The following is an 18,923-nucleotide window of genomic DNA, read 5'->3' on the forward strand; positions in this document are numbered from 1 at the left end:
GTGGGGACTATGTCTTCTCCAGCAATTGGATCGTCAACGGGGGTAATCGGGCCAATGTCAGGGTCCATGCTACCCTAGATTAATTCATTTCAACTCCGATTCTATCAAATTATAATAAATATATGGCATAAAATGACTGCAGAATAGACTATTTGGTTATTTATTAAGCAAAGTTCAAGTAAATGGTTCCATTTATTGTTCAACATAATATATTAATTTAAACGGCAACTTCAACCAAAGAAGATAAATCAAACAACAAACCAGGAACGAAATACATAACTGATAACTATTAAGTTAATAAATCTTAATTGAAACTCTCCTGCTGAATTTCTTTCGATTCAATCAGCTTCTTTAGGGACATACCATCCAGACTATCAGTATCATTCCCCTCGCCATAAAGCTTCGCAAAAATGAGATCCTTGATCATTCTGATTGCCTGTGAAATGGAAGGTGTCGGCGGCGGAATGCCGTAGCCGGGGAGCACATAGTCGGCCACAAAGTGCAGCATGCGGTAGGTAGCATGCTTGTAGGTCTCTCTCTGGATGAGGCACTGGCGGATACGCTGCCCCATGGTGGGGGCCAGGCAGCTCTGTAGCAAGGCCACCTGCTCCTCCATCTGCTGAGCAGATCGCTCCACCTGCTTGGTGTGATCCAGGAGTTTGCTGGTGGAGCAGTTGAGAGATTTATGTATTATGGAGGGTAATACTACTTTGATCTCTTACTTGTACTTCTCCTCAGAGCTGAGTTTGATCTTCTCTGTTATCTCCATTTCATTACGTATTTCCTTGATGTTCTTCATCGAGGCTTCTAACTCGATCTCGCCCAGTTTTAGCTTGATATGCTGCTCCTGTTGGATGCCCAAGCTCACCTGATAATCGCGCTGAAGTTGGGCAATCTGCTTCAGATGTTCCCCCTGGTCGGCTTTGGCGCGAAAGAGCTCGCTGTTCAAAGACTGTTGCATCTCGTGGCGGTTCTCAATCTCCTGATCCCTCAGTTTTATCTCATCGGCGAGCTTCTGCTTCTCGCCATTGATCTTCTCCAGCTTCAAATTGAGCTCCTCGTAGGAGAGCTTAATATCGGCTGATTCGAGATACGATAGACGCAGCTGCTCGGTGAGGGTGGCATTGCGACGCTGCTCCACTGAGAACAGAGAGGTGTACAGGTGCAACTGATTGCGAGTTTTCAGTACCTGGAGAATAGGGATACAAGGGATACATTATAACAAATCAAGGGTAATATTTCTTTCCCCAAGAATTGACATAAAACATAAAGCTCCTTGACATTTCGTCAAACTATATTTATGTCAAAAATCACTTAAATTCTAGCAAATTCCCAATCAATGCCCTGAACTACTCTACTCACCATCTTCTTTTGGTCCTCCAACTGCTCTGTGATATGACGGACTTCCGCACGCCGCTTGCGCCAGGCGTGCAGCATAATCGCATTTAAGATCTTCAGGCTGGCCAAGCGTGCATCCTGATCGGGGCTGACGATGAAGGTCATCCGTCCCTTGACGGAGGCCTCATACATCTGGGACGCATCCTGCATTAGCATCTTGGACATTTTCGCATCCAGTCCAGCTACAGCCCCCACTGTCTGCTCATCCTTGCAGGGGACATGGGCCACCACCTGATAGTTGCCTGAGCGACGGGCCTCCTTGAAGTCCATTTGGGAGACGGACTTGCGGGCCTGGTAGTTGATCATGGCCGCCGTCTGCTGGCGCTTCAGCGTTAGATATGGAGTCGTCGTCAGACTTAAGGACTCCTTGGGCAGCGTCACGATCTTTGGCACTACCTTGCAGTTGCGCTGACCCTCCGACCGGGGAACAGCGATGGTGGTCACCGATGTGTCCGACGACGAGGGTGTCAGCAGCCCAGCCGGTGGAGTCTTCTCCAGCAGCCGCTTCTGCCCGATGTTCTTCTTGTCGAAGGAGCTAAGGATGGCAGGCATTCGGCATCCATCTTTTGTCGTGGATCTCTGCACTCACCCATTAGTGGTCGTCTTCTTCGGACCGATCTGCGAGAAGCTACGTCGCTTTTGCACTGATCCCGGAATCAGGGTCTTGGTGTACGGGGCCCTGGGCGTGATGAGGGTCCTGGGTCCGTTGGCCGGGCCATTCGATAGGGTTTGACGAATACGTGGACTTTTGGGCTTCATGGTTACTGGCGACTAAACTCTTCAAAAATCTTTTTGAACTCGAAATGGAACACAACAAATGCTAACAATTTTTCTTATATTTTTGGGTTTTTTTTTTTTTGTTTCAAGAGAGAACGTCACAACAGAACAGCACTAGAAAGAATGAGACTTATATGACTGAGATTTCAGTTAGAACTGTATAAACTAAAGGCAGGACCTACTGAGATATGCTTCATTGGGGTTTATTTTTGGCTAAAATGGATTTGACAGGAAAAACTCTGTTAAAGGAACGAAGACAATCAATGCTGGTTAAGATCGGGAAAAGCAATTCTCAGGATTCTTTCCCCGAGACCCCGAGTTACGCCTGTGTGTTTCGAACTGAATAATTTTGAAGCACTTTTGAACCATCAGACGATGCACCGAGTGAAAGTCGGCAGCTCTCTCTTTGTAATTTCTTTGGTTGGGAAAATGCAGAATGAATATCCACTGAGAAAACGAAAACTTCATCCCAGAGGAAGAGCACTGTTTGTAGAGCAATTGTGCCCCACCCAATTCACGGGCACAATAAGTTCCTATCATGACTATTCATAGGTCTATAGGGTGTATAGAAGCAAAAATAAACATATGCACAGTACCTATGGTATACATTGTATCACGGAATGAATATGCAGTGAAGCATTAGCATGGGACTTCCATGTAAAGTCAGTTTAGTTGGGATTTGGCAGTACACGAATCAAGTTGAAAACATGAGGCACTCGGGCTTTGTGCTGATCATTTTGTATCTTTTTCACCAAGGGATACCCTCACTCGCCAGAGGATACCAGGAACAACATTTGGCGCATTATGCTAGCATCGCGGAGCAGTGCAATGGATATTGTTTCTCAGTTCTCCAGTCCTTCCTCGATCATTTTACCTAGTTGAAAATGGCAGGTGATGCCAATAATGAAATGAAAAACGAAATTCACTCATTGAAGGCCACCGTCAACAATTTGCAGAGCCAGTTACTAAATGGTGTCGAGCAAATGACGGGCCTCAAAGAGCAGGTGAAGGAGATTTCTGCAATGAAAGCTCATCAAACGGCGGAGAGTGTCACGAAACATGTCCCAATGGTCCCTCAAGTGGCATTTTCCAGATAAAGATTGAGGCAATAAAGGAGCCGTTCCAAGTTCCCTGCGTGCCTTTTTCGTCTGGCTGGATGGTCATTCAAAGGCGCATCGAAGGAAGTACGGACTTTAATCGCACCTGAAACGACTACAAACTAGGCTTCGGAAACCTCCGAGATAACTTTTTCCTGGGACTCGAAAAAATCCATCTAATGACCAAAAACCAAAACCACGAGCTGTTCATCTAACTTCAAGATATTGCTCATTACACGGATTTTAAAATAGGGAACGAAAAGGAAGCCTACAAGCTGAAATCAGTGGGAAAATATTCTGGAACAGCCGGAGATTCACTAACTGAACATCACTTGAATATGAAGTTTTCCACATTGGATCGGGATAATGACATTGATGAGGATCGATATTGTGCTGATGTTCTGGGAGGTGGTTGGTGGTTTCGCGATTGCGCACAAAGGTAAACCTTAATTTTCCAAAACTTATGGTGTTATTATAATTATTTCGAGTATATCATTTTAATTCTCTCATTATAACAGTTCCCTCAACGGAAAATATTATGCAGATGGTAAAAGTGCACCAAGTAAACGTGACGGAATTCTTTGGGGTAGTTGGCAGCACTATGACTACACTAACTCGCTTACACGTACCCAAATGATGATAGGGCCAACATCCTATCATAGTTAAATCAATGTTGAAACACAATTTTAGCCAGTTTTTAAAAAATCCCTTCTTAAAATACCCTTAGTCGCAGTCGAAACGTTAGCAAAAACGAAAACTGACGAATGCTTTCTGCAAATTTTGTTCCTAAAAGCGTTTGATTTTTTTAATTTGAATTTTTTTATTAATAAAATTAAATTGGAGATATGACTAAGACTTTTACTTAAATTTTTTAATCGCAAGAAAATTACTTAACAATATCGTTTTCTTTTGAGAAACATACGATACAGGCGAGCATTCTACCACTGAACCACCGATGCTGTGTTGATTTTCGGGATTAAATATTTAAATATAAGGAAATATAAAGAATATTTATTAATCTTAATTCGATATGTTCTATTTCTGTGTTCTATTTTCTATACCACATTTTTAACCTGGCACTCCATTCATTGGGTAGAATTCTTAAATTCCAAAAACGATAAGCAACTTGATTGGACTATCAAGTCGTAAAAAACCTTTCCAGTTCCATCAATGGGAACGGCTTAAACGTAAAAGTATTGTATTTAGAAATTGGTTCCCAATGCTAAAATTACAGAGACCTTCCCTATCAGCGCGAAAAGTAGATGATGTATATAATGAACACAAAACTTAAGACCTACATGAACCTATGGTACTTTATATGGTTTCACAGTAACCGAATATTTTTTAAGATACGATAGTTTAATTAGTTAAGGAATTTGAATCCCTTGAGGAATAAATAAAATAATTTCAATTCAAGAAGAACCTTGATATTGAATCTAAAACAAAAATATTTAAGGAAAAATGTTCTCTAGAGTTGATTGATTAAAATCAATTTTTGTATGGAATCTCTTCAATTGACACATGACAAATTTGGATCCGCAAAATGAAAGAACATTAAGTTCAAAGCAACAGTCACATCCTGCGGACAACGGCACCCATAGACACCCCACACCACACGCCCCCCAATCAGACCCCACATCCGGTTGAGTTCTCACACATACTCGAAGTAGCTCGAATCGGTTGCGGCATCCGCTTGGTTTTTTGTGATACTCTCAGATTTGGGGGCATAAAAGCTTCGTTCTACTGTTTTCAATAAACATAAATGAGTAATACCGATATAGTTATAATTTATACAACCTATTTCTGGTTCGAAAGGGATACACACTACTATACGGAGTATATGCTCCTCGTATATTATACAGTTTCAAATAACTTAGCCATGGAGAGGTGGCATAACTTTAAGGGCATCTAAATTTCGACGCGTCTAAAGTACCTTTAATGCTTTTGTGGTCCATTTTGCTGGGGGCTATAGCCCAGACACGAAACTTTTTCCGCTAGATTGGGCGCCAACTGGCTATTCGAATCGGGTACTCAACTGAGGTGGAAAATCTGCGAATTCACCACGGCAGCGAAAACGTACCGTTTGAGAGTGCGCAGGCAGCGAAAGCTTTCTTTCAGACTGCCTCGTCCCCACGTCTCTAGGACAACTATTGTGCCTGTGGTTGGGTGGTGGGGCGAGGGGGCTAACGGCACTCCGTGTGGCGGCCAAGACAGTGTTGGCTTCATCCTCGGCCCTAAATAAGGACTCCATCAAATCAGGTAAAAAAAATCCTTGATCCTTGCTCCTTGATGCGGAATGCCTTATATCAAGGAAGCTTTTTCGATCACCGGAAGCCATCGAACGTCCCGATCGGACAAGAAATTTCGGACTTATGCCATAGACAAAAAATTACAAGAACATCCTGTTATTACAACGACAACTACTTTCCATTTTGGGGCACTCAAAACCGAGATTTTTCGATTTTTAGATCTGTGATACCAGGCGAACAGAAATCAGCAGAACGCCGCTAGTTTTTTAAAATTTCTTTTCATTCTTTTTCAGTTTGCGGTTTGGGTCCCGGTCGATAGAGCTGGAGGGAATACAAAAATAAAAGAGGAAGAACCAAGAAAAATTAGCCAATGGAAAATTGTTATTCAAATGTGCAATGAACCTTAGTAGTATCCAAACTCATTTCGATGGTTATTTCTGTATGTTAAATTATTAAAAAACCATATAATGAGTGATATCGCACATATCTGGGAAGGTAATTTGGATCCAATGGGTTGGAAAGCGCGGCGGCTTTCCACTTTGTTTAAAGCGCTGCTCTGTGATACAATTGAATCAGTGGCCGAATCGGAGTCGGAAGTTGCAATGAATCCAGTGTACATGCGGATTGTGTGTTCCATTGTTTTATTATTACTGTTCGACATCGATGCGGTAAGTATATCTTTTTCTGTAAGAATGGGACGACCAGAGACTAATGTAGGAGGATTAATATAAAGGTCGACAGCCGGCTGGAGTTTACAAATATAAAATGCACCGCCCTGGATAGAAAATTCGTAGACTTCGAAGAGTGCTATCTGAAAGCCGCGAATCGAACCTATAAATACATTTCAATCAATGCTGTTCTTCACCAGAAACCAGTTACCCAATTTAAGGTATGGAAAATACATAGCCCAAAACATTTTCAGAGGGCTAACCTCCATGAACCATGAACGTAACTTTTTATTTAAGGTAAACTTTGCACTGTATAAACGCTCCAATGGCCTGCAACCGATCAACTATAACACGACTATGGACGGCTGTAAGGTATTCGACAACGAGAAGAATCCGGTGAATACATTTCTATTTGGCTTGTTCAAGACGTACTCCAACATCAACCATACGTGTCCCTACAATGCAAGTATCTTATGATATATACTATAGGATTTTGCCCCTTAATAATTTGTTTTTGTTTGTGCTTGCAGCATGATCTAATTGTGGAGAAGCTACCCACCACTTTCGTACTGCAACAGTTCTCAACGTTTTTGCCCTTTCCCAGTGGGGACTATGTCTTCTCCAGCAATTGGATCGTCAACGGGGGTAATCGGGCCAATGTCAGGGTCCATGCTACCCTAGATTAATTCATTTCAACTCCGATTCTATCAAATTATAATAAATATATGGCATAAAATGACTGCAGAATAGACTATTTGGTTATTTATTAAGCAAAGTTCAAGTAAATGGTTCCATTTATTGTTCAACATAATATATTAATTTAAACGGCAACTTCAACCAAAGAAGATAAATCAAACAACAAACCAGGAACGAAATACATAACTGATAACTATTAAGTTAATAAATCTTAATTGAAACTCTCCTGCTGAATTTCTTTCGATTCAATCAGCTTCTTTAGGGACATACCATCCAGACTATCAGTATCATTCCCCTCGCCATAAAGCTTAGCAAAAATGAGATCCTTGATCATTCTGATTGCCTGTGAAATGGAAGGTGTCGGCGGCGGAATGCCGTTGCCGGGGAGCACATAGTCGGCCACAAAATGCAGCATGCGGTAGGTAGCATGCTTGTAGGCCTCTCTCTGGATGAGGCACTGGCGGATACGCTGCCCCATGGTGGCGGCCAGGCAGCTCTGTAGCAAGGCCACCTGCTCCTCCATCTGCTGAGCAGATCGCTCCACCTGCTTGGTGTGATCCAGGAGTTTGCTGGTGGAGCAGTTGAGAGATTTATGTATTATGGAGGGTAATACTACTTTGATCTCTTACTTGTACTTCTCCTCAGAGCTGAGTTTGATCTTCTCTGTTATCTCCATTTCATTACGTATTTCCTTGATGTTCTTCATCGAGGCTTCTAACTCGATCTCGCCCAGTTTTAGCTTGATATGCTGCTCCTTTTGGATGCCTAAGCTCACCTGATAATCGCGCTGAAGTTGGGCAATCTGCTTCAGATGTTCCCCCTGGTCGGCGTTGGCGCGAAAGAGCTCGCTGCTCAAAGACTGTTGCATCTCGTGGAGGTTCTTAATCTCCTGATCTCTCAGTTTTATCTCATCGGCGAGCTTCTGCTTCTCGCCTTTGATCTTCTCCAGCTTCAAATTGAGCTCCTCGTAGGAGAGCTTAATATCGGCTGATTCGAGATACGATAGACGCAGCTGCTCGGTGAGGGTGGCATTGCGACGCTGCTCCACTGAGAACAGAGAGGTGTACAGGTGCAACTGATTGCGAGTTTTCAGTACCTGGAGAATAGGGATACAAGGGATACATTATAACAAATCAAGGGTAATATTTCTTTCCCCAAGAATTGACATAAAACATAAAGCTCCTTGACATTTCGTCAAACTATATTTATGTCAAAAATCACTTAAATTCTAGCAAATTCCCAATCAATGCCCTGAACTACTCTACTCACCATCTTCTTTTGGTCCTCCAACTGCTCTGTGATATGACGGACTTCCGCACGCCGCTTGCGCCAGGCGTGCAGCATAATCGTATTGAAGATCTTCTGGCTGGCCAAGCGTGCATCCTGATCGGGGCTGACGATGAAGGTCATCCGTCCCTTGACGGAGGCCTCATACATCTGGGACGCATCCTGCATTAGCATCTTGGACATTTTCGCATCCAGTCCAGCTACAGCCCCCACTGTCTGCTCATCCTTGCAGGGGACATGGGCCACCACCTGATAGTTGCCTGAGCGACGGGCCTCCTTGAAGTCCATTTGGGAGACGGACTTGCGGGCCTGGTAGTTGATCATGGCCGCCGTCTGCTGGCGCTTCAGCGTTAGATATGGAGTCGTCGTCAGACTTAAGGACTCCTTGGGCAGCGTCACGATCTTTGGCACTACCTTGCAGTTGCGCTGACCCTCCGACCGGGGAACAGCGATGGTGGTCACCGATGTGTCCGACGACGAGGGTGTCAGCAGCCCAGCCGGTGGAGTCTTCTCCAGCAGCCGCTTCTGCCCGATGTTCTTCTTGTCGAAGGAGCTAAGGATGGCAGGCATTCGGCATCCATCTTTTGTCGTGGATCTCTGCACTCACCCATTAGTGGTCGTCTTCTTCGGACCGATCTGCGAGAAGCTACGTCGCTTTTGCACTGATCCCGGAATCAGGGTCTTGGTGTACGGGGCCCTGGGCGTGATGAGGGTCCTGGGTCCGTTGGCCGGGCCATTCGATAGGGTTTGACGAATACGTGGACTTTTGGGCTTCATGGTTACTGGCGACTAAACTCTTCAAAAATCTTTTTGAACTCGAAATGGAACACAACAAATGCTAACAATTTTTCTTATATTTTTGGGTTTTTTTTTTTTTGTTTCAAGAGAGAACGTCACAACAGAACAGCACTAGAAAGAATGAGACTTATATGACTGAGATTTCAGTTAGAACTGTATAAACTAAAGGCAGGACCTACTGAGATATGCTTCATTGGGGTTTATTTTTGGCTAAAATGGATTTGACAGGAAAAACTCTGTTAAAGGAACGAAGACAATCAATGCTGGTTTAGATCGGGAAAAGCAATTCTCAGGATTCTTTCCCCGAGACCCCGAGTTACGCCTGTGTGTTTCGAACTGAATAATTTTGAAGCACTTTTGAACCATCAGACGATGCACCGAGTGAAAGTCGGCAGCTCTCTCTTTGTAATTTCTTTGGTTGGGAAAATGCAGAATGAATATCCACTGAGAAAACGAAAACTTCATCCCAGAGGAAGAGCACTGTTTGTAGAGCAATTGTGCCCCACCCAATTCACGGGCACAATAAGTTCCTATCATGACTATTCATAGGTCTATAGGGTGTATAGAAGCAAAAATAAACATATGCACAGTACCTATGGTATACATTGTATCACGGAATGAATATGCAGTGAAGCATTAGCATGGGACTTCCATGTAAAGTCAGTTTAGTTGGGACTTGGCAGTACACGAATCAAGTTGAAAACATGAGGCACTCGGGCTTTGTGCTGATCATTTTGTATCTTTTTCACCAAGGGATACCCTCACTCGCCAGAGGATATTAGGAACAACATATGGCGCAGGATGCTAGCATCGCGGAGCAGTGCAATGGATATTGTTTCTCAGTTCTCCAGTCCTTCCTCGATCATTTTACCCAGTTGAAAATGGCAGGTGATGCCAATAATGAAATGAAAAACGAAATTCACTCATTGAAGGCCACCGTCAACAATTTGCAGAGCCAGTTACTAAATGGTGTCGAGCAAATGACGGGCCTCAAAGAGCAGGTGAAGGAGATTTCTGCAGTGAAAGTTCATCAAACGGCGGAGAGTGTCACGAAACATGTCCCAATGGTCCCTCAAGTGGCATTTTCCAGATAAAGATTGAGGCAATAAAGGAGCCGTTCCAAGTTCCCTGCGTGCCTTTTTCGTCTGGCTGGATGGTCATTCAAAGGCGCATCGAAGGAAGTACGGACTTTAATCGCACCTGAAACGACTACAAACTAGGCTTCGGAAACCTCCGAGATAACTTTTTCCTGGGACTCGAAAAAATCCATCTAATGACCAAAAACCAAAACCACGAGCTGTTCATCTAACTTCAAGATATTGCTCATTACACGGATTTTAAAATAGGGAGCGAAAAGGAAGCCTACAAGCTGAAATCAGTGGGAAAATATTCTGGAACAGCCCGGAGATTCACTAACTGAACATCACTTGAATATGAAGTTTTCCACATTGGATCGGGATAATGACATTGATGAGGATCGATATTGTGCTGATGTTCTGGGAGGTGGTTGGTGGTTTCGCGATTGCGCACAAAGGTAAACCTTAATTTTCCAAAACTTATGGTGTTATTATAATTATTTCGAGTATATCATTTTAATTCTCTCATTATAACAGTTCCCTCAACGGAAAATATTATGCAGATGGTAAAAGTGCACCAAGTAAACGTGACGGAATTCTTTGGGGTAGTTGGCAGCACTATGACTACACTAACTCGCTTACACGTACCCAAATGATGATAGGGCCAACATCCTATCATAGTTAAATCAATGTTGAAACACAATTTTAGCCAGTTTTTAAAAAATCCCTTCTTAAAATACCCTTAGTCGCAGTCGAAACGTTAGCAAAAACGAAAACTGACGAATGCTTTCTGCAAATTTTGTTCCTAAAAGCGTTTGATTTTTTTAATTTGAATTTTTTTATTAATAAAATTAAATTGGAGATATGACTAAGACTTTTACTTAAATTTTTTAATCGCAAGAAAATTACTTAACAATATCGTTTTCTTTTGAGAAACATACGATACAGGCGAGCATTCTACCACTGAACCACCGATGCTGTGTTGATTTTCGGGATTAAATATTTAAATATAAGGAAATATAAAGAATATTTATTAATCTTAATTCGATATGTTCTATTTCTGTGTTCTATTTTCTATACCACATTTTTAACCTGGCACTCCATTCATTGGGTAGAATTCTTAAATTCCAAAAACGATAAGCAACTTGATTGGACTATCAAGTCGTAAAAAACCTTTCCAGTTCCATCAATGGGAACGGCTTAAACGTAAAAGTATTGTATTTAGAAATTGGTTCCCAATGCTAAAATTACAGAGACCTTCCCTATCAGCGCGAAAAGTAGATGATGTATATAATGAACACAAAACTTAAGACCTACATGAACCTATGGTACTTTATATGGTTTCACAGTAACCGAATATTTTTTAAGATACGATAGTTTAATTAGTTAAGGAATTTGAATCCCTTGAGGAATAAATAAACTAAAATCAATTCAAGAAGAACCTTGATATTGAATCTAAAACAAAAATATTTAAGGAAAAATGTTCTCTAGAGTTCATTGATTAAAATCAATTTTTGTATGGAATCTCTTCAATTGACACATGACAAATTTGGATCCGCAAAATGAAAGAACATTAAGTTCAAAGCAACAGTCACATCCTGCGGACAACGGCACCCATAGACACCCCACACCACACGCCCCCCAATCAGACCCCACATCCGGTTGAGTTCTCACACATACTCGAAGTAGCTCGAATCGGTTGCGGCATCCGCTTGGTTTTTTGTGATACTCTCAGATTTGGGGGCATAAGAGATTCGTTCTACTGTTTTCAATAAACATAAATGAGTAATACCGATATAGTTATAATTTATACAACCTATTTCTGGTTCGAAAGGGATACACACTACTATACGGAGTATATGCTCCTCGTATATTATACAGTTTCAAATAACTTAGCCATGGAGAGGTGGCATAACTTTAAGGGCATCTAAATTTCGACGCGTCTAAAGTACCTTTAATGCTTTTGTGGTCCATTTTGCTGGGGGCTATAGCCCAGACACGAAACTTTTTCCGCTAGATTGGGCGCCAACTGGCTGTTCGAATCGCGTACTCAACTGAGGTGGAAAATCTGCGAATTCACCACGGCAGCGAAAACGTACCGTTTGAGAGTGCGCAGGCAGCGAAAGCTTTCTTTCAGACTGCCTCGTCCCCACGTCTCTAGGACAACTATTGTGCCTGTGTTTGGGTGGTGGGGCGAGGGGGCTAACGGCACTCCGTGTGGCGGCCAAGACTGTGTTGGCTTCATCCTCGGCCCTTAATAAGGACTCCATCAAATCAGGTAAAAAAAATCCTTGATCCTTGCTCCTTGATGCGGAATGCCTTATATCAAGGAAGCTTTTTCGATCACCGGAAGCCATCGAACGTCCCGATCGGACAAGAAATTTCGGACTTATGCCATAGACAAAAAATTACAAGAACATCCTGTTATTACAACGACAACTACTTTCCATTTTGGGGCACTCAAAACCGAGATTTTTCGATTTTTAGATCTGTGATACCAGGCGAACAGAAATCAGCAGAACGCCGCTAGTTTTTTAAAATTTCTTTTCATTCTTTTTCAGTTTGCGGTTTGGGTCCCGGTCGATAGAGCTGGAGGGAATACAAAAATAAAAGAGGAAGAACCAAGAAAAATTAGCCAATGGAAAATTGTTATTCAAATGTGCAATGAACCTTAGTAGTATCCAAACTCATTTCGATGGTTATTTCTGTATGTTAAATTATTAAAAAACCATATAATGAGTGATATCGCACATATCTGGGAAGGTAATTTGGATCCAATGGGTTGGAAAGCGCGGCGGCTTTCCACTTTGTTTAAAGCGCTGCTCTGTGATACAATTGAATCAGTGGCCGAATCGGAGTCGGAAGTTGCAATGAATCCAGTGTACATGCGGATTGTGTGTTCCATTGTTTTATTATTACTGTTCGACATCGATGCGGTAAGTATATCTTTTTCTGTAAGAATGGGACGACCAGAGACTAATGTAGGAGGATTAATATAAAGGTCGACAGCCGGCTGGAGTTTACAAATATAAAATGCACCGCCCTGGATAGAAAATTCGTAGACTTCGAAGAGTGCTATCTGAAAGCCGCGAATCGAACCTATAAATACATTTCAATCAATGCTGTTCTTCACCAGAAACCAGTTACCCAATTTAAGGTATGGAAAATACATAGCCCAAAACATTTTCAGAGGGCTAACCTCCATGAACCATGAACGTAACTTTTTATTTAAGGTAAACTTTGCACTGTATAAACGCTCCAATGGCCTGCAACCGATCAACTATAACACGACTATGGACGGCTGTAAGGTATTCGACAACGAGAAGAATCCGGTGAATACATTTCTATTTGGCTTGTTCAAGACGTACTCCAACATCAACCATACGTGTCCCTACAATGCAAGTATCTTATGATATATCCTATAGGATTTTGCCCCTTAATAATTTGTTTTTGTTTGTGCTTGCAGCATGATCTAATTGTGGAGAAGCTACCCACCACTTTCGTACTGCAACAGTTCTCAACGTTTTTGCCCTTTCCCAGTGGGGACTATGTCTTCTCCAGCAATTGGATCGTCAACGGGGGTAATCGGGCCAATGTCAGGGTCCATGCTACCCTAGATTAATTCATTTCAACTCCGATTCTATCAAATTATAATAAATATATGGCATAAAATGACTGCAGAATAGACTATTTGGTTATTTATTAAGCAAAGTTCAAGTAAATGGTTCCATTTATTGTTCAACATAATATATTAATTTAAACGGCAACTTCAACCAAAGAAGATAAATCAAACAACAAACCAGGAACGAAATACATAACTGATAACTATTAAGTTAATAAATCTTAATTGAAACTCTCCTGCTGAATTTCTTTCGATTCAATCAGCTTCTTTAGGGACATACCATCCAGACTATCAGTATCATTCCCCTCGCCATAAAGCTTAGCAAAAATGAGATCCTTGATCATTCTGATTGCCTGTGAAATGGAAGGTGTCGGCGGCGGAATGCCGTTGCCGGGGAGCACATAGTCGGCCACAAAATGCAGCATGCGGTAGGTAGCATGCTTGTAGGCCTCTCTCTGGATGAGGCACTGGCGGATACGCTGCCCCATGGTGGCGGCCAGGCAGCTCTGTAGCAAGGCCACCTGCTCCTCCATCTGCTGAGCAGATCGCTCCACCTGCTTGGTGTGATCCAGGAGTTTGCTGGTGGAGCAGTTGAGAGATTTATGTATTATGGAGGGTAATACTACTTTGATCTCTTACTTGTACTTCTCCTCAGAGCTGAGTTTGATCTTCTCTGTTATCTCCATTTCATTACGTATTTCCTTGATGTTCTTCATCGAGGCTTCTAACTCGATCTCGCCCAGTTTTAGCTTGATATGCTGCTCCTTTTGGATGCCTAAGCTCACCTGATAATCGCGCTGAAGTTGGGCAATCTGCTTCAGATGTTCCCCCTGGTCGGCGTTGGCGCGAAAGAGCTCGCTGCTCAAAGACTGTTGCATCTCGTGGAGGTTCTTAATCTCCTGATCTCTCAGTTTTATCTCATCGGCGAGCTTCTGCTTCTCGCCTTTGATCTTCTCCAGCTTCAAATTGAGCTCCTCGTAGGAGAGCTTAATATCGGCTGATTCGAGATACGATAGACGCAGCTGCTCGGTGAGGGTGGCATTGCGACGCTGCTCCACTGAGAACAGAGAGGTGTACAGGTGCAACTGATTGCGAGTTTTCAGTACCTGGAGAATAGGGATACAAGGGATACATTATAACAAATCAAGGGTAATATTTCTTTCCCCAAGAATTGACATAAAACATAAAGCTCCTTGACATTTCGTCAAACTATATTTATGTCAAAAATCACTTAAATTCTAGCAAATTCCCAATCAATGCCCTGAACTACTCTACTCACCATCTTCTTTTGGTCCTCCAACTGCTCTGTGATATGACGGACTTCCGCACGCCGCTTGCGCCAGGCGTGCAGCATAATCGCATTTAAGATCTTCAGGCTGGCCAAGCGTGCATCCTGATCGGGGCTGACGATGAAGGTCATCCGTCCCTTGACGGAGGCCTCATACATCTGGGACGCATCCTGCATTAGCATCTTGGACATTTTCGCATCCAGTCCAGCTACAGCCCCCACTGTCTGCTCATCCTTGCAGGGGACATGGGCCACCACCTGATAGTTGCCTGAGCGACGGGCCTCCTTGAAGTCCATTTGGGAGACGGACTTGCGGGCCTGGTAGTTGATCATGGCCGCCGTCTGCTGGCGCTTCAGCGTTAGATATGGAGTCGTCGTCAGACTTAAGGACTCCTTGGGCAGCGTCACGATCTTTGGCACTACCTTGCAGTTGCGCTGACCCTCCGACCGGGGAACAGCGATGGTGGTCACCGATGTGTCCGACGACGAGGGTGTCAGCAGCCCAGCCGGTGGAGTCTTCTCCAGCAGCCGCTTCTGCCCGATGTTCTTCTTGTCGAAGGAGCTAAGGATGGCAGGCATTCGGCATCCATCTTTTGTCGTGGATCTCTGCACTCACCCATTAGTGGTCGTCTTCTTCGGACCGATCTGCGAGAAGCTACGTCGCTTTTGCACTGATCCCGGAATCAGGGTCTTGGTGTACGGGGCCCTGGGCGTGATGAGGGTCCTTGGTCCGTTGGCCGGGCCATTCGATAGGGTTTGACGAATACGTGGACTTTTGGGCTTCATGGTTACTGGCGACTAAACTCTTCAAAAATCTTTTTGAACTCGAAATGGAACACAACAAATGCTAACAATTTTTCTTATATTTTTGGGTTTTTTTTTTTTTTGTTTCAAGAGAGAACGTCACAACAGAACAGCACTAGAAAGAATGAGACTTATATGACTGAGATTTCAGTTAGAACTGTATAAACTAAAGGCAGGACCTACTGAGATATGCTTCATTGGGGTTTATTTTTGGCTAAAATGGATTTGACAGGAAAAACTCTGTTAAAGGAACGAAGACAATCAATGCTGGTTAAGATCGGGAAAAGCAATTCTCAGGATTCTTTCCCCGAGACCCCGAGTTACGCCTGTGTGTTTCGAACTGAATAATTTTGAAGCACTTTTGAACCATCAGACGACGCACCGAGTGAAAGTCGGCAGCTCTCTCTTTGTAATTTCTTTGGTTGGGAAAATGCAGAATGAATATCCACTGAGAAAACGAAAACTTCATCCCAGAGGAAGAGAACTGTTTGTAGAGCAATTGTGCCCCACCCAATTCACGGGCACAATAAGTTCCTATCATGACTATTCATAGGTCTATAGGGTGTATAGAAGCAAAAATAAACATATGCACAGTACCTATGGTATACATTGTATCACGGAATGAATATGCAGTGAAGCATTAGCATGGGACTTCCATGTAAAGTCAGTTTAGTTGGGACTTGGCAGTACACGAATCAAGTTGAAAACATGAGGCACTCGGGCTTTGTGCTGATCATTTTGTATCTTTTTCACCAAGGGATACCCTCACTCGCCAGAGGATACGAGGAACAACATTTGGCGCAGGATGCTAGCATCGCGGAGCAGTGCAATGGATATTGTTTCTCAGTTCTCCAGTCCTTCCTCGATCATTTTACCCAGTTGAAAATGGCAGGTGATGCCAATAATGAAATGAAAAACGAAATTCACTCATTGAAGGCCACCGTCAACAATTTGCAGAGCCAGTTACTAAATGGTGTCGAGCAAATGACGGGCCTCAAAGAGCAGGTGAAGGAGATTTCTGCAGTGAAAGTTCATCAAACGGCGGAGAGTGTCACGAAACATGTCCCAATGGTCCCTCAAGTGGCATTTTCCAGATAAAGATTGAGGCAATAAAGGAGCCGTTCCAAGTTCCCTGCGTGCCTTTTTCGTCTGGCTGGATGGTCATTCAAAGGCGCATCGAAGGAAGTACGGACTTTAATCGCACCTGAAACGACTACAAACTAGGCTTCGGAAACCTCCGAGATAACTTTTTCCTGGGACTCGAAAAAATCCATCTAATGACCAAAAACCAAAACCACGAGCTGTTCATCTAACTTCAAGATATTGCTCATTACACGGATTTTAAAATAGGGAGCGAAAAGGAAGCCTACAAGCTGAAATCAGTGGGAAAATATTCTGGAACAGCCCGGAGATTCACTAACTGAACATCACTTGAATATGAAGTTTTCCACATTGGATCGGGATAATGACATTGATGAGGATCGATATTGTGCTGATGTTCTGGGAGGTGGTTGGTGGTTTCGCGATTGCGCACAAAGGTAAACCTTAATTTTCCAAAACTTATGGTGTTATTATAATTATTTCGAGTATATCATTTTAATTCTCTCATTATAACAGTTCCCTCAACGGAAAATATTATGCAGATGGTAAAAGTGCACCAAGTAAACGTGACGGAATTCTTTGGGGTAGTTGGCAGCACTATGACTACACTAACTCGCTTACACGTACCCAAATGATGATAGGGCCAACATCCTATCATAGTTAAATCAATGTTGAAACACAATTTTAGCCAGTTTTTAAAAAATCCCTTCTTAAAATACCCTTAGTCGCAGTCGAAACGTTAGCAAAAACGAAAACTGACGAATGCTTTCTGCAAATTTTGTTCCTGAAAGCGTTTGATTTTTTGTATTTGAATTTTTTTATTAATAAAATTAAATTGGAGATATGACTAAGACTTTTACTTAAATTTTTTAATCGCAAGAAAATTACTTAACAATATCGTTTTCTTTTGAGAAACATACGATACAGGCGAGCATTCTACCACTGAACCACCGATGCTGTGTTGATTTTCGGGATTAAATATTTAAATATAAGGAAATATAAAGAATATTTATTAATCTTAATTCGATATGTTCTATTTCTGTGTTCTATTTTCTATACCAAATTTTTAACCTGGCACTCCATTCATTGGGTAGAATTCTTAAATTCCAAAAACGATAAGCAACTTGATTGGACTATCAAGTCGTAAAATAACTTTCCAGTCCCATCAATGGGAACGGCTTAAACGTAAAAGTATTGTATTTAGAAATTGGTTCCCAATGCTAAAATTACAGAGACCTTCCCTATCAGCGCGAAAAGTAGATGATGTATATAATGAACACAAAACTTAAGACCTACATGGACCTATGGTACTTTATATGGTTTCACATTAACCGAATATTTTTTAAGATACGATAGTTTAATTAGTTAAGGAATTTGAATCCCTTGAGGAATAAATAAAATAATTTCAATTCAAGAAGAACCTTGATATTGAATCTAAAACAAAAATATTTAAGGAAAAATGTTCTCTAGAGTTCATTGATTAAAATCAATTTTTGTATGGAATCTCTTCAATTGACACATGACAAATTTGGATCCGCAAAATGAAAGAACATTAAGTTCAAAGCAACAGTCACATCCTGCGGACAACGGCACCCATAGACACCCCACACCACACGCCCCCCAATCAGACCCCACATCCGGTTGAGTTCTCACACATACTCGAAGTAGCTCGAATCGGTTGCGGCATCCGCTTGGTTTTTTGTGATACTCTCAGATTTGGGGGCATAAAAGCTTCGTTCTACTGTTTTCAATAAACATAAATGAGTAATACCGATATAGTTATAATTTATACAACCTATTTCTGGTTTGAAAGGGATACACACTACTATACGGAGTATATGCTCCTCGTATATTATACAGTTTCAAATAACTTAGCCATGGAGAGGTGGCATAACTTTAAGGGCATCTAAATTTCGACGCGTCTAAAGTACCTTTAATGCTTTTGTGGTCCATTTTGCTGGGGGCTATAGCCCAGACACGAAACTTTTTCCGCTAGATTGGGCGCCAACTGGCTGTTCGAATCGGGTACTCAACTGAGGTGGAAAAGCTGCGAATTCACCAC

General features: G+C 42.4%; 8 protein-coding genes across 8 annotated transcripts; 5 read left to right on the forward strand and 3 right to left on the reverse strand.

The window, feature by feature from the left end:
- Positions 1–173: 173 nt before the first annotated feature.
- On the reverse strand, positions 174–2,315 carry LOC117185885. The gene is made up of 4 exons (XM_033393779.1): positions 1,988–2,315; positions 1,363–1,933; positions 723–1,189; positions 174–662 (listed from the first exon to the last, which is right to left on the reverse strand). Exons 1-4 carry the CDS (start codon positions 2,155–2,157, stop codon positions 305–307), a joined length of 1,566 nt encoding a protein of 521 aa, XP_033249670.1. The 5' UTR covers positions 2,158–2,315; the 3' UTR covers positions 174–304.
- Positions 2,316–3,042: 727 nt separating this feature from the next.
- On the forward strand, positions 3,043–4,697 carry LOC117188983 (angiopoietin-related protein 4-like). The gene is made up of 2 exons (XM_033393780.1): positions 3,043–3,711; positions 3,791–4,697. Exons 1-2 carry the CDS (start codon positions 3,611–3,613, stop codon positions 3,936–3,938), a joined length of 249 nt encoding a protein of 82 aa, XP_033249671.1. The 5' UTR covers positions 3,043–3,610; the 3' UTR covers positions 3,939–4,697.
- A 1,426-nt stretch (positions 4,698–6,123) lies between these two features.
- On the forward strand, positions 6,124–6,666 carry LOC117188741. The gene is made up of 3 exons (XM_033393029.1): positions 6,124–6,189; positions 6,255–6,410; positions 6,487–6,666. Exons 1-3 carry the CDS (start codon positions 6,124–6,126, stop codon positions 6,664–6,666), a joined length of 402 nt encoding a protein of 133 aa, XP_033248920.1.
- Positions 6,667–6,965: 299 nt separating this feature from the next.
- LOC108164054 (probable DNA double-strand break repair Rad50 ATPase) lies at positions 6,966–9,096 on the reverse strand. The gene is made up of 4 exons (XM_017299634.2): positions 8,780–9,096; positions 8,155–8,725; positions 7,515–7,981; positions 6,966–7,454 (listed from the first exon to the last, which is right to left on the reverse strand). The coding sequence occupies exons 1-4, from the start codon at positions 8,947–8,949 to the stop codon at positions 7,097–7,099; spliced, it is 1,566 nt and encodes a 521-aa protein (XP_017155123.2). The 5' UTR covers positions 8,950–9,096; the 3' UTR covers positions 6,966–7,096.
- A 493-nt stretch (positions 9,097–9,589) lies between these two features.
- Positions 9,590–11,455, forward strand: LOC117188985 (angiopoietin-related protein 4-like). Its single transcript, XM_033393783.1, has 2 exons — positions 9,590–10,504; positions 10,584–11,455. The coding sequence occupies exons 1-2, from the start codon at positions 10,404–10,406 to the stop codon at positions 10,729–10,731; spliced, it is 249 nt and encodes an 82-aa protein (XP_033249674.1). The 5' UTR covers positions 9,590–10,403; the 3' UTR covers positions 10,732–11,455.
- Positions 11,456–12,916: 1,461 nt separating this feature from the next.
- On the forward strand, positions 12,917–13,459 carry LOC117188742. Its single transcript, XM_033393034.1, has 3 exons — positions 12,917–12,982; positions 13,048–13,203; positions 13,280–13,459. Exons 1-3 carry the CDS (start codon positions 12,917–12,919, stop codon positions 13,457–13,459), a joined length of 402 nt encoding a protein of 133 aa, XP_033248925.1.
- Positions 13,460–13,758: 299 nt separating this feature from the next.
- Positions 13,759–15,913, reverse strand: LOC117188874 (probable DNA double-strand break repair Rad50 ATPase). The gene is made up of 4 exons (XM_033393395.1): positions 15,573–15,913; positions 14,948–15,518; positions 14,308–14,774; positions 13,759–14,247 (listed from the first exon to the last, which is right to left on the reverse strand). Exons 1-4 carry the CDS (start codon positions 15,740–15,742, stop codon positions 13,890–13,892), a joined length of 1,566 nt encoding a protein of 521 aa, XP_033249286.1. The 5' UTR covers positions 15,743–15,913; the 3' UTR covers positions 13,759–13,889.
- A 470-nt stretch (positions 15,914–16,383) lies between these two features.
- Positions 16,384–17,620, forward strand: LOC117188875 (angiopoietin-related protein 4-like). The gene is made up of 2 exons (XM_033393396.1): positions 16,384–17,298; positions 17,378–17,620. Exons 1-2 carry the CDS (start codon positions 17,198–17,200, stop codon positions 17,523–17,525), a joined length of 249 nt encoding a protein of 82 aa, XP_033249287.1. The 5' UTR covers positions 16,384–17,197; the 3' UTR covers positions 17,526–17,620.
- The last annotated feature ends 1,303 nt before the right edge of the window (positions 17,621–18,923 follow it).

This window comes from Drosophila miranda, chromosome 4 (assembly GCF_003369915.1).
Source record: "Drosophila miranda strain MSH22 chromosome 4, D.miranda_PacBio2.1, whole genome shotgun sequence".
NCBI classification, from domain to species: Eukaryota; Metazoa; Arthropoda; class Insecta; order Diptera; family Drosophilidae; genus Drosophila; species Drosophila miranda.

Bases quoted from the DNA above. Each gene is read 5' to 3' on its own strand.
- LOC117185885 (XM_033393779.1), bottom strand. From the start codon at position 2,157: ATGAAGCCCAAAAGTCCACGTATTCGTCAAACCCTATCGAATGGCCCG. The intron at 1,190-1,362 runs GTGAGTAGAGTA...CCTATTCTCCAG, and splicing joins TGGAGGACCAAAAGAAGATG to GTACTGAAAACTCGCAATCA. The intron at 663-722 runs GTAAGAGATCAA...CTGCTCCACCAG, and splicing joins AGCTCTGAGGAGAAGTACAA to CAAACTCCTGGATCACACCA.
- LOC117188983 (XM_033393780.1), top strand. From the start codon at position 3,611: ATGAAGTTTTCCACATTGGATCGGGATAATGACATTGATGAGGATCGA. The intron at 3,712-3,790 runs GTAAACCTTAAT...TCATTATAACAG, and splicing joins TTTCGCGATTGCGCACAAAG to TTCCCTCAACGGAAAATATT.
- LOC117188741 (XM_033393029.1), top strand. From the start codon at position 6,124: ATGAATCCAGTGTACATGCGGATTGTGTGTTCCATTGTTTTATTATTA. The intron at 6,190-6,254 runs GTAAGTATATCT...ATTAATATAAAG, and splicing joins TACTGTTCGACATCGATGCG to GTCGACAGCCGGCTGGAGTT. The intron at 6,411-6,486 runs GTATGGAAAATA...TTTTTATTTAAG, and splicing joins AACCAGTTACCCAATTTAAG to GTAAACTTTGCACTGTATAA.
- LOC108164054 (XM_017299634.2), bottom strand. From the start codon at position 8,949: ATGAAGCCCAAAAGTCCACGTATTCGTCAAACCCTATCGAATGGCCCG. The intron at 8,726-8,779 runs GTGAGTGCAGAG...TGCCATCCTTAG, and splicing joins AAGAAGACGACCACTAATGG to CTCCTTCGACAAGAAGAACA. The intron at 7,455-7,514 runs GTAAGAGATCAA...CTGCTCCACCAG, and splicing joins AGCTCTGAGGAGAAGTACAA to CAAACTCCTGGATCACACCA.
- LOC117188985 (XM_033393783.1), top strand. From the start codon at position 10,404: ATGAAGTTTTCCACATTGGATCGGGATAATGACATTGATGAGGATCGA. The intron at 10,505-10,583 runs GTAAACCTTAAT...TCATTATAACAG, and splicing joins TTTCGCGATTGCGCACAAAG to TTCCCTCAACGGAAAATATT.
- LOC117188742 (XM_033393034.1), top strand. From the start codon at position 12,917: ATGAATCCAGTGTACATGCGGATTGTGTGTTCCATTGTTTTATTATTA. The intron at 12,983-13,047 runs GTAAGTATATCT...ATTAATATAAAG, and splicing joins TACTGTTCGACATCGATGCG to GTCGACAGCCGGCTGGAGTT. The intron at 13,204-13,279 runs GTATGGAAAATA...TTTTTATTTAAG, and splicing joins AACCAGTTACCCAATTTAAG to GTAAACTTTGCACTGTATAA.
- LOC117188874 (XM_033393395.1), bottom strand. From the start codon at position 15,742: ATGAAGCCCAAAAGTCCACGTATTCGTCAAACCCTATCGAATGGCCCG. The intron at 15,519-15,572 runs GTGAGTGCAGAG...TGCCATCCTTAG, and splicing joins AAGAAGACGACCACTAATGG to CTCCTTCGACAAGAAGAACA. The intron at 14,775-14,947 runs GTGAGTAGAGTA...CCTATTCTCCAG, and splicing joins TGGAGGACCAAAAGAAGATG to GTACTGAAAACTCGCAATCA.
- LOC117188875 (XM_033393396.1), top strand. From the start codon at position 17,198: ATGAAGTTTTCCACATTGGATCGGGATAATGACATTGATGAGGATCGA. The intron at 17,299-17,377 runs GTAAACCTTAAT...TCATTATAACAG, and splicing joins TTTCGCGATTGCGCACAAAG to TTCCCTCAACGGAAAATATT.